The 13,529-nt window shown below is 43.8% G+C and overlaps 1 protein-coding gene across 1 annotated transcript in view; it reads left to right on the top strand.

Moving 5' to 3' along the window:
- The window catches only part of ankrd28b (ankyrin repeat domain 28b), a 69,074-nt gene that overhangs the window by 25,136 nt on the left and 30,409 nt on the right, over nucleotides 1-13,529 (top strand). The window contains exon 7 of the mRNA XM_030370066.1: nucleotides 893-1,035. Within this exon, the coding sequence (XP_030225926.1) occupies nucleotides 893-1,035 (143 nt within the window). The remainder of the gene's footprint in view (nucleotides 1-892; nucleotides 1,036-13,529) is intronic.

The following is a 13,529-nucleotide window of genomic DNA, read 5'->3' on the forward strand; positions in this document are numbered from 1 at the left end:
ATAGCCGTGGCAGCTAAGTAAGCATTGTGACCTTATAGCAACCTAACGCAGTGTAGCCTGCTAATAAATCCAAGGAAAAGAAGAATGCGCACATTGAACAAGAGCAACAATTTAGGACATCTAAGAAGGGCGTCAAACTTTAGCACAACATTTTCTTCAATAAACTAAGCCTTCTCCGTTGTCCAGAAATACCTTGCGGGTACTGTGTTTGTTTGTTATTATTCCCCTGTCGCACGGAAGTGACGATTCTGTCAGACGGCATGTGTAGATCGAACTTGCCAGCACCCTTTCAGGCGTCTCAGTACCCCAATACTGGGGGAATACTGGGGGACGAGTACAGCTCAATACGGCTCAGTCCGGATCACGCCACCGCCAAAAGTGTGCGTGATCCAGACTGAGCCATATTCGTCGCACAGTGCTCCTCCGTCTTTGTTCATTGTGCGCGTTCTTCTTTTTCCTTGGTTTTATTAGCAGGCTACACTGTGTCGGGCTGCTATGAGATCCCGATGCTTACGTAGCTGCCGCGGCTATCACCTTACGGCTTAAACCCCGCCCTACCCTTAGGTACTGTCAGCGGTGGAAAGGCGAGCTGTAACTGAGCTGGACTATTCTGCGACCTCACTACTGTACTGCATACCCGCCGGTGGAATAGCGCCATTAGTGTATAGTATGAACCAGCTCCCTAATGTCCTTAGTGTTTAGTATGAACCCCCATCGTTAGTTCTTTGTCAACCGAGACTCTTCTGTTAATGGTTAATCAACATTTATGGGTTAGCCATTCAACATGATTTAAATTGTTGAATAAATATATTTGACATTTGGATTTCAAAGCGCATTGAAATTTTGATGACTAATGTGTGTAATTATTCACTGTCAAACTTTGATCTTCTAGGTCACATTGAGGTGGTGAAGCTGCTGGCCTCCCATGGAGCAGAGGTGGCCTGCAAGGATAAGAAGTCATACACACCACTGCATGCCGCCGCATCCAGCGGTATGATCAGCGTGGTCAAATATCTCCTCGACATGGGGGTGGATGTGAGTGTCTGTGTGTCTGTCTCAATAACAGGCAAGGGCGTCAGTTTGTTTTTAGAAGTGGTGGGGACAATAACCATAAGCTTGAGTGTGGTCTGAAAAGTGCTGGGTACCCTTATGTAAGCTATTCATCCATTCAACCATCCATTCAATATGCTGTACAGTGTATTGTCAGGTGTTGAAATTATTTGAATAATGGTTCGGAAAATTAGTATTTGAAGCTTAAATCAGTATTCGGAGCTTCGTTATTTTTTTTTTTCACGTACGTGACTTTACCAGAGCGAGGGAGGGAGGCAAACTATAAGCGTCAGCGACAGCAAGCAGAGAAGCGAGAGAGGTGGAGGAAGAATAGATATCTTGTTTCCCTTTACTTTATAACACAACATTAGCGGGATCTCTGGAGGAAAAGTAATACTTAAAACCTTAGCTTAGTTGTTTGTTTACGTTCGCTGTACAGCGCCGCGCCAATCAACTGTGACTGGCTTCCTGCAGAGCGTGAGCGTCTTGGGAATACCCGGTCAATATAATCGATATAATATGGACACATAAGACAATCAATATTCGGTATTTGTTAAGGATTTATTGTACAAATTCCCTGAAAGGACGCACGTTCCAGGATGAATTGAAATGCTCCCGTAAGGGCTGAGAACAGCTGTTTTGGAACGGAGCAACAGCTGTTCGCTTTCACGGGGAAAAACGAAGGAACTTCAACCTACTTAGGCCTACTAATTAACGTTCAAAAGCTATTAAATCTTCAACAAAATATGCAGATACTGTCAAAATCGGTTCCAGGGAGTATATAAGGATTATTAATGTTGTTTTTGATGGTGTTTTTTTCTGGAACGAGTAGGCCTATTCGAATATTCGCTCGTAAAAACCAATGAGTATTCGAAGCCTGAAAAATGGCATTCGGGCCAGCCCTATGAAGATCCTATTCGAACAATAAAAGTTAAAAACCACAGTTTGTGTTTTGGCTTGTTTTGCAAAACGGCGTTGGAAACACCAGGGTATTGGCTCGGATATGTAGGCCTAATACTAATACACACAGGACAAAGAACAGTGTTGGCAATTTAACACTTATCTTGACGTAAACAAAGTTTACCAGACAAACAATGCCAGACTGTAAAGGGGGTACAAAATGAAACGAGGTACTGAGCATCAGCCTTTTGAAGAAGAGCAAGGGCTGCTGGTAGCATATGTTATGCTGCATTAAAAAAAGAAGAAAAATACAAGCACCCAGAGGAGAATTGCATCTGCCAAATCCTGACCACCAGTAAACACTTGCGAAGGACCAATGTAGACTTCACTCGTTACAACATCATAAGAAAATTGTCCGCAAATAAAATCCCCTTCAGTTTAGGATAATCACACAGGTTATGCGAGAACATATTTATGTCAGGATAGGCCTACCGGGCTCCAAGTCGTCACATATCTCAATCAGACAAAACCAACTATAACCACATTGGCATAGCAATCGCACCGTGTGTAGCTGCTACTAGCTGCAATCTATATATACTATGCATACTAACTGGAGCACCAACCAGAATCGGATCACAATCGCTCAGGACCGTGGGTAACCTTTGGCCAGGTCATCACGATTCACGAGCAAACAGAACCAGCAGCAAAGTTTACGTAAACCAATTTCTTACCTTATGTGGACCTCCACATGCAGGCTAGATGACGTATCCATATCGATATCCAGTGTCACAAACATGCTTTTTATAGGAAGCAAAAGGACCGGCTATTTTCTGAATAAAAATGTCAATTTTGGCTGTCTGTCTTGAAACTTCTCCAGTGCGTTCACACCAAACGCAACGGGACGACAAGATCCCATACAAAGTGAACGTATAGACGCGTATCGGGCGAATTTTTTTGATTTGTCGCGCCACACTTTCGCCGTGCACAGGCGAGCGCGTTCACGAGGATTTGTGGCGCGACAAATTTAAACTTTGACACGAATTTCGCGTGATGACAGCCAATCAGCGTTCAACAGCGTGGCCACTGAGTGACGTGTGTAACGTAACAGCCAATCAGCGTTCAACCGTCAAACTCAGCGCAGTGCAGTCCGGGGTGTACTGCAGCATGGAGGAGAAAGTGATTGTTGCCGTTTGCGACTCTCGGAGCTCCTCTATATATAATAGTATATAATATAATATAATTGTATATATAATATCACGGCCAAAAGCTCTGTGTGCCTCCGGATGGCCGTAGCGCGGGGAGCTCATAGGGATTGGGCTTCTCGGGAGTCGGGGTTTGTTTACCGGCGTTGCTATGGGTTCCGGTCTTGTGTGTTCCAACGGTTTATTAGGTAGGCCTATCTAATAAATGATGTCTTCGAGCGCGCCTATTGCATGATTTTAGACTCGACGATTTTGGTTGAGTATGTGGGGATTTTTTCAGTCGCAATTGGTTTGCACATTTTTAAAACCGGTGGGGCCAAAATTCGTATTTCAAATAGTGGGGGGGGACATGTCCCCCCCGTAATCGACGCCTATGATAACAGGAGGCAGCAAACCAATACGCCAATTATCATAATTATGGTCAGCATTCAGGCAACATTTCAGAAGAGAAGAATATCCAGCGGCCAAACTTTAGTCGTTGTTGTTCAAAATGAAACAATCTGGAGGAATGCCGTGACGCGACTCGAGGGACAAAACATTACGTTACAGGACAAAAATAATAATAAATGAACGACGGGACTCAATAGTGGTATCAATAAGCCCAAACGTTAATGATTTTCGGGTTTTGAAAAAAGTGGAACCGGCTCCTTGATAGAACCGGGTTCCGATACCTATCCCAAACCATGAGTGTGAGTTAGATTACAGGAGAACACAGAGCGATGAAGCAATTGTGAAGGAAATGAATTTTTTGTTGCAGGTGCAATAGTGCGACCTATGAAAAATATTACTCACACCCTTAAATATTTTGGTCGCACTCTGGAGCCCTGACTGGTGAAAAAATGAAAAATCAATTGGTAATATGATGATTATTTATCGGGCTAGAGGCTAGCTACTTCTTACTTATCTGATGTAGTTCCGGAAGAAGCTAAATGCCAACGTAAAAAATCGACACAAACGATAAGTCATGTGAAAGACTCAAAAGGAGTCCAAGGGTACAAGTAAGGGATAATCACAGAGAGGCAGGCCAATAAACAGTTTGATATGCCCGGCTCGTGGACGGCTTACAGGTAACCTTCAACGAGCCGGCATATCAAACTGTTTATTGCCCTGCCTTGAGGTGATTATCCCGTTTATTCTACTTCTTCCTTGCCAACATAATAAAACAATTCAAATGCTTTAATAATTATGCTTTGTCTCATTCAAATTAAATATTATAAATATACATGCAGAGTATACATGCTTATTAAATGTATACTCTGTTTGAGTTCAACTCCCTCAAAAAGTATTCCACTTTAATTACGATCGATCAAACATGTTTTGGACACCTCAAAGGGCATTATCCCGCTTATACCATGGTCACTTGCCAAAGAAAAGAAATTAAGATGATTCATTTATATTTTCATGCGTTTTACAATCCAAATACAAAGTTTTTCACATGCCATAATTTAGTTTACCTAGTAACGCCTGCGGGTTTGAGTAAACCTGGAACAATCATTACCCTCCTGTAAGGCTTAGGCCCCGTCCACACGAAGCCGAAACGGGAGAAACCGTTACGGTTTCGATCTATCCGGTTTCGAAGTATCTCCGTAAAGACGAAGCCAAGCGAAACCGGATAGATCTGTAGAAACGTTGTCGTAAACATTCCAGGCCCATAAGGGGCGCTGCTTCTGGTACACAAATCCAGAAGAAGAAGAGGCGAGCATGCGCATAAAGGCTGCCCCCCTAACCACTAACAACACAAACAAACAGCTCTTCTACGATGGCGAACTAGATTCTCAATAAATAATGGCTTAGCAATCCAACAAGGGACATGATATGCTGCAGAACGATTACAAGCTTGTAGTCCGCCATCATCTTTTTTGTTGTGATTTCTGAGACTCCGCGGGCTTAAGAGCCATTGGCTAGGAGGTCGAGTGGTGGGGCGATGACGTCATGGTTTGCGGTTTCAGTCGGTTTCAGGCGTCCACACGAAACCAAAACGAAACCGGATAGATTTGAAACCACCTCCGAGGGTGGTTTCAGAAGTTTGCGGTTTCGGTCAGCGGATTCGCCGGCTTCGTGTGGACGGAAGGCCGAACCGTACAAGACCTTTGCGGTTTCGCCATGAAATCGGCTTTGTGTGGACGGGGCCTTATTCAACGGAAACGTTCACTCCTCCAGTAAATAGTACAGACCATAGCTACGACTTGGCAACGGGAGGTGTTCTAGTCCGCTGGGGTTTAAGCCAGAGAGCTAACGTTATGGATTGTACATATTTATCATTTCAAAATCGTCCCAGCTTTTATACCACAGATACTCTAGGCGGGTCTATAGCATATAACCGCGTTGTCTGATTACAGTTTAATTCACTTTTCATAATTTACCAGCTCTCGTTTTGAAGAATAATCACTGCGCCATTTGTTTCAATGGGAATCGCGACGGTCTATACTTTCAACATAAAGTGTACATATTTATAATATGAAATTCATTCCAGCCTTTATACCACAGATACTATAGGGTCTATAGCATACAACCGCGTTTTCTGATTACAGTTTAATGCATTTTTCACAATTTACCAGCTCTCGTTTTGAAGGCTGAACAGACAATTTGACTGGAACTACTTAGCAGGTGTCCATATATCAGGGATTAATGGACACCCTGCAGCCAATCAGAATCAAGTATTCCAAAGAATACAAGTCGCATATTGATGTACTATTTGATGACGCTGTGCTCAGTCAGCCGCAAGTAGAACCTGTCGGGTTAATGACCTCCTCCCAGCCAATCAGAATCGAGCATTCTTAAATGAAGTAGAATAAGCCTTATTATTTTGTGAACTTCTCGATTAACTAGATGTGAATGAAAAACGTAAATGACACTTTTCTTGATCTCTCACACACGCAAACCAAAATCGATCAGCTTTAACAGCTCAGCTATTTAATATTTGATCTCAAATGTATTCAAACTTGATCACATTAGGTATTTGTTATCTCTTTACTATATTTGTTTACAACTATTTAAAAAAATGTAAATGCTTGAATATATACATTGTTTACTCCATTTAGACTTAATATTAGATATTAATAGTAATAAATATTTTTTTTATCGCACGATAAAAGTTTCGCGTTAACGCAGCCGTTAACGACGATAACGGCCCACCACTAGTTTTGTAATGAATTAACCCCTGCCGTACCTTCGTCTGCACGTATGCTTGCGATTGGAAACCTGGGGGCTGATAAATGTAAATGAAGTGCAAGTCGGTGCCACACAGCAGTGGCTGCTTGTGAATGTTGGCCGCTTGATTGAGCTGATCGGTGGTTTGCTCTGTCCAAATTGTGGTGGGTCAGGGCTTGTTATCAACATAGATCCCCAGAATTATGGCTACTGCAGTAGTTTATTACACGAGTGCCGTCTGTGAGGGGGATAAGAAGTACCGTAGGGGCGTGTACACGTCAACGCGACTTCAGGAGTCCCGATATGTTGCGTTTGACGTGAATGTGCGAATGGTCCTGTTGGCGCATGAGCTAGGCATGGGGTATGCAGCACTGAAAAAGATCAGCAAGGTGAAAGGGCAGGGATCCCCTTCTTCTTCGAACTTATCAGAGGCATGACGGGTACGGATAAAGGGTTGTGTCAGAAAAGTTGAAGCAGCCTGTAGAATTTCTAGTGACAGATATCCTAATGAGCGTTTCTGTTGCCACCTTGTGACCTAATTATATGACATTACTGTACAAGTATTTGTCTTGTATGGTTGGAAAAAGGATGGATTTATAAGAATTTAATAAAGTTATGTCTCATTCATTATGTTGTGTTGGTCAATTTTACTTTTACAGTTAAGATTTCTATTCAGTGGCAAAAAAAAGAAAATAAATCCTCTAATCAATTGAGCATATAGCAGGACATGGAAGTGAATTATTTTCCATCTAATAGGATTACTTTAAGACAAAATTGGTTCACTGGGCAAACCTAGGCCCAGACTTGCACATAGGGAGGGAGGTGGGGGGAGAGGGGGGCACACACGCATGCACGCGCGCGCACGTACACACGTCTGCCTTGCGCTGCTTGGATAAAAGTAGGCTATTCGTTAAGCAACCATACCATTTTGCATAGTGTAAAATAAGGGACAGCTGAAGTTTATTCATTTTAATCAATTTATTACTTTCAGCTTATGTAACAAGCTGCCCCGGTGACTCTTCTTGACCTAATCCCTGGTCCTATCTAAAAAACAATTGGAAGTTTTTGCCACAAGTGAAAGAAATGTGACCTGTATCAATAAAACCCAACCAAATGAACAGTTATTGATACAAATGACATTTCATTTTAGCAGCGGAAATTGAGAGGTCTGGAGTCTTTAAACCGGAGCAGGTCAGGCAGGCCTATGCTGATGTGAATCCAGAAGTGGCAGAGTTGCTGAGGGAGGATGCAGATGATTAACATCAGTGTATCTTTCGATGGCACCTGGCAGAAAAGAGGATTCACATCCCACTATGGCAGCGGTTCTCAAAAGTGTGGGGCACGCCCCACCGGTTGGGAATAGAGACGTGACGGGTGGGGCATGACAAACGGGAGGAAATTTGACTAGCCGTGTTTACATAGAAATTTCTGATCCTATTAGATTTCTAATTGGAATAGATCTATTCCTGTCATGCAATCCGAATGTACTTTATGTATGCCATTTACAAAAGTGGTAAGCGTACATACGGTTCGCCCTGTCTGGAAAATAAGCCCAGACGGGGCGAGGCAAGACACCTCCGCTTCATGTCGGGGTCAGGTTCGCCCTGAAGGGTATTATTTTCGATAATGACCGGCGACGTTCTATACATTATCCCGCTTGTTACACGGCTCCTTGCCAAAATGAAACAATATCTTCACACAGTGTGTCTTTCAAAATGACCATTCGTAGTGTTGATCCGCAGAGAAATAGTCCGCAAAAGACGTTGACGTTGCTTAGCAACCGGACACGCTGGGGTTAAGTGACCATACTACTTGCAGATTAATAACAAAGAAGTGAATCAGGCAAAAAATCCAATTTCCTTGACAGCGGTCAATTTTTGTGTGCATAAAAGTACAGACTGACAAATTGCGAACTACTGCAGCTGCTGTTGCCATCTCTCTAAGTTAAAAAGTAGCCGCACCCACCCCAAACCAATCGGAATAAGTGTATACATGTCAATTATAGCGGACTACACCACCTCTTCTATTACGCATGGAATTGTATTCTGATCAGAGAATTGTATTCCGATTGACGCGTATATATGATCATTCTTTTTTTCCCGATTGAGCTGTTCTTCCACTTCTAATCGGATCAGAAGTGTCCATGTAAATCTCTATATTGAACTTGCTGTTATTTGATATAAAGATATAATTTAGATACAACATGATGTTACTTCAATAAATTTGTTTTTTTGTCAGGGGTGTGCCCTCAAAAAAGCATGAGGGATAGGTAACGGAGGAAGAGATTAAATGCTGGAGGGAAAAGGACGACTGTGCATAGAATTCTATGGGCTCTAGTAAGGCTATGGAGCAGGAGGCAGCAAAGAGGATGTGGGCCAGGTCCATAAGTTGCCACCAGCTGAGGTACACTCAGATGCTGTTAGATGGGGATTGTGCAGGATTCAGGTAGGTGGTGTCCCTCAACCCATACCCAGAACATGAAGTTAATAAATTAGTGTATTAACCATGCGCATAAGCGCATGGGCACAGCCCTTCGGAAATTAAGTGCTGAGCGCAAATTGGGGGGGAAGGGTCTTGGGGAAATTGTAGAACGGCCAAAAAATGTAAAACTTTGCACACTGTTACAGGGGGGCAATTCTAAATAACCAGGCTTCAATTGACTGCATGAAGAATGAAATATAGGTGGTTCTCCTCCACATCATGTCAACAGATGAGGTCCCCTTGCACAACAGGTGCAACCCTTCCTGGTGTTGGTAGAGGAGAGCGGAGGAAAATGGAGAAACACCACAGAGCCACAGGCTCCATGCAGGGAACTTTCTATCCAAGGAGTTGGGGCAGAAGCTTCTCCCTGTGTACCACTGGATGTCAAGCGACGGCTTGCTACAGCACATGCAGCATGGTGGCACTCAAAATGCGAATGAGTGCCTCAATTCTGTGACATGGGCCCGTTGTCCCAAAACGTTGTTTGTTGGGAAGAGTAGAGTGGAGGCAGCAGCAAGTATGGCCATCACAACCTTCAATGAGGGGGCCTCTGCCATGCTGGCTGTGATAGAGAAGTTGTGGGTTAAGAGCACAGTGTTTACTGTCAATCGAATGAAAAGTTGATGACATGGTCAGAATATCAAAAGCTAATAGTGTCCATTCCGCCAGTGCAAAGCGGAAACGTAAAAGTGTAAGGCAAGGCAAGGCAAGGCAGGTTTATTTGTATAGCCCATTTCATACAACAAGGCAACTCAATGTGCTTCACAAGTCCAAAAAAATAAAATAAAAAAGGATGGTCCTTGCATACAAAATAGAAGTTACAAAAGCAATAATAGTAGCAAGTAGATAAGAATAATAAGAGTTAAAATTAAAATGTAGTAATGTAAGTAAAAACATACAATCATGGAGAACATGTTAATTAAAAGCATCTCTGAACAATTTAGTTTTTAGTTTAGTTTTAAAGGTAGCAACAGTGGGGGCTGTTTTAATGTCCAGAGGTAGTTGGTTCCACAAACGGACCGCATAGTTACTAAAAGCAGCCTCACCCTGCTTGGTACGGGCAGAGGGTTGAACCAGCATAAGAAGCTCTCCAGATCTAAGAGATCTGGAGAGCACTGGTAAGCACAGCCAAAAAAGTGAAAAGACACCAGCAGGAGATAGAGGAGGGCCCTACATATGGTGCCGTCATGGAGATGTAGACACATTATTTCGGGGGAACTATGTTGTGTGATTGAAAGGCTACTTTATAACATATTTAATTCATTTTTTCACATTTTTGTCCAGCTTAAACCGTGAAAATATCTTATGAATTATGGACACTGTCACATCTGTGTTGGTGGAATTTAAAAGAGATTCTGCCATTCTGCAACAAGTTATGGAGGTTTATTCTCTGCTGGGGTCACCGCGTATCCAAATCCACCGGAACGCAGTTACGCCAGAGCGGACCTTCTGAAGCTTCAACACGCTTGCAAGACAATTGACTTATCACCCGAACAACTGGATTTTATACCAAAAAATCGGATAAAGAAGACAATACGGAGGAAAAGAGCGAGAGGAGGAATTAGGAACAGGTATAGGAGACGAGGAAGTAAGCTACCATTACCTGCTGTCACCTTGTCAAATGTGCGATCACTGCGTAGTAAGTTTATTCGGTTTCACTGAAACATGACTAACTGAAGACATTGCAGTATGCTTAGATGGCTTCACATTCATACGCTTTGACCGGGACACAGAAAGAATAGGGAAATCAATCGGGGGCGGTCTATGTATGGCTGTAAATGACAGATGTGCAACGAATTTCAAAGTGCGTGAGAGGCACTGCTCACGCCACTACGAAATCATGATGGTGTCGTTTCGTTCCCACTATCTTCCCCATGAATTTCAACGACTGACTGTAATTAGGGGTCCAAGCCAACAGGTTGGATCCCTATTGTTTTTGTAGTGTTTATTATTCTTCCCGCCTTGAAAGTGGGACCACAGCCCAAACCGTAAATGGTGCGGACACGCCAATAGCAGGACTCGATCCAGGTCCGCCACCTCTACTCGGACGACAAAATCCAGACCTGCCGGTCCCTAGGTGGAGCTATATCAAGGAAAACGTGTTTGGGGCTATAACTTCCACACAGAACCTCCCACAGTCCAAAACGTTATACCCACAGATTCACTGGAGTCTGCTGCATCTTTTGGCATATTTTTCGCAAAATCGCGAAAACCGCTAAACTGCTTTTTCCCTACTCCTCGCACATTTCTTGTCCAATTCACACCAAACTTTGCACACAACATCGTCAGACGCACACAAAAAACACTTCTTCGATCCGACCGTCGACGACGAAACGGTAGCGTTTTGAATATTTGTTTATTGGCTACGTTACACGTGGAAAATCAAAAATCCAAAATTAGACATAGGATCGAGTTCAAATTTTGCACACATGTCGGCGCTACCCTTATTGGCGTTCGATAAAAAATTCGGAAAATTTCGCCACGAGGAAAATTCTCTTTGGAAAATTTCTCCAAAAGGGGGCGCCAAAAACAACGACATTGTGTATCTTTATACTTCCTTCCCTAAAAGTGGGTCCACACCCCAAACCGTAAATGGTGCAGACATGTCAATAGCATGACTATATCCAGGTCCGTGAGGTCTACGCAGACGACAAAATCCAGACATGCCGGTCACTAGGTGGCGCTATACCAAGGAAAAACGCGTTTGGGGCTATAACTCCCACACCGAACCTCTCAGTCAAAACCTTTATATCCACAGGTTCACGGTAGCGTTTTGAATACATGCTTTGCGTTGTGCCGGCGAAATGCACATCGCTTGGACCCCTGGATAACTGCTTGCAGTTCTAGTTCTTGTTTATGTCCCTGGGCCTGACAACGCGCTAGCAGCAGAGCGCATTTTAGAAGGCTACAACAATGCCGTCTCCAGGGCAACTGGTTGGAATAACGGAATTAAAGAAAAAATAGCTTTTTTTTCAAGGAGACAAACAATGTGTCAAAGACCTCACAAGGGAGCTGAAGCAGAAGACCAAGCCTGCCAAGATCAAATAGAAGGACAAAATGGAGAAGAAGTTCACCAGTGGAGATGTGAGGGATGCCTGGAAGAGTCTGAACACCATGATTGGCAGAACTCGGGTCGGCTTAGCTCAGGAGGTAGAGCAGTTGTATTGTAACCTAAGGTTGCTAGTTCGATCCCCAGCTCCTCCTAGCGAGTGTTGATGTGTCCCTGAGCAAGACACTTACTGCTCCTGACGAGCTGGCTGTCGCATTGCATGGTTGACTCTGCCGTCGGTGTGTCATTGTGTGTATAACCGTTGTAAGTCGCTTTGGATAAAAGCGTCTGCTAAATGCCCTAATTGTAATTCTAACTCATAATGCTGCCGAAATAAAATGCCCAGACCCTGTTGCCTTTGCTGAAGAACTAAACACCTTTTATGCCGGATTCAATAGCACTGATGCTGTGGAGGATGGGGTCACATACAACTACCCCTCTGAAGCCATCTGTGTAGAGAAGAGGGTTGTTTTCCATCTTTACCCGTCTCCAGTCTACAAAAGCTCCCGGACCAGACAGGCTGAATGGACGGCTATTGAAGGAGTGTGCGACCCAGCTAGGATGCCAGCTTTGTTCCCAGGGCAAGGAAGGAGACTACCATCATTCCTGTTCCTAAAAAGCCTCATGCCAAAGCCCTGAACGATTTCCGACCTGTGGCACTCACCTCTATCTTCTGCAAATGTATGGAGAGAGTTGTTGCAGAGGAACTCACCACCATGGTTGGAGAAAGTCTGGATCCGTTGCAGTTGCAGACACTGTGAAAAGGCACCTTGACTCCCAACCCTCCTTTGTCAGGATTCTATTCATGGATTTTACATCGGCCATCAACACAGTAAATATCAACACACTTCTACATCACCTTCAGCAGCTACAATTCAACCCAACACTGATGCTCTGGATTAAGGAGTTCTTAAGGAACAGACCCCAGCATGCGAGAGTGCATTGTGTGACATCTACCAACACCATTTTAAATACAGGAGTCCCACAGGGATGTGTCTTCCCTTTTCTATAGACACAAATGAGATCACCTGCAAGATCAATGGACTAAAACTATTTAAATATGCTGATGACATGGTGTTGGTGGCCAACCTGACAGACGAGCACACCCTGTCCACTTACAGGCATTACAGTATGTCAGCACCATGGCCCTGTGGTTCAAGGAGAGCTCACTGCAACTAAACATCAGCAAGCCCAAAGAACTGTGTTGCCATAGATGCTGGGCACCCAAAACCCCACATCCACTTTCCACACCTTTTAAGACTGGAGGGGCAAGTGGTTGAACAGGTTAAACATTTCAAGTACCTTGGCACCCAGATTGACCACCGCCTGTCCTTCACCCAGCACGCAGACGGAGTTTACAAAAAAGCCCAACAACGCATGTGTCTCCTGAGGAAGCTGAAAGGGTTTGATGTCAGAAAGGACATTTTATTAACGGTTTATCAGACACTGATCGAATCCGTCACCCCCTCAAAACTACATCTTGGTACAGCTTCCTAACAAGCAGATGCAAGGAAAAACTGAGTAGGATAATTAGGCAGGCAAGAAAGATAACCAGCATCCAACAAAAACAGCTTTCAGACTTGCACACTCAAGCAGTGGAAAGGAAGACCAGTTCCATTCTCCTGGATTCATCCCAATGCCTCCACGGCTGTTGAGCTGCTTCCATCAGAGCTAACCCTAACCCACAATTTCATAGA

The sequence above is a fragment of the Gadus morhua genome, chromosome 11 (genome assembly GCF_902167405.1).
Source record: "Gadus morhua chromosome 11, gadMor3.0, whole genome shotgun sequence".
Taxonomy (NCBI): domain Eukaryota; kingdom Metazoa; phylum Chordata; class Actinopteri; order Gadiformes; family Gadidae; genus Gadus; species Gadus morhua.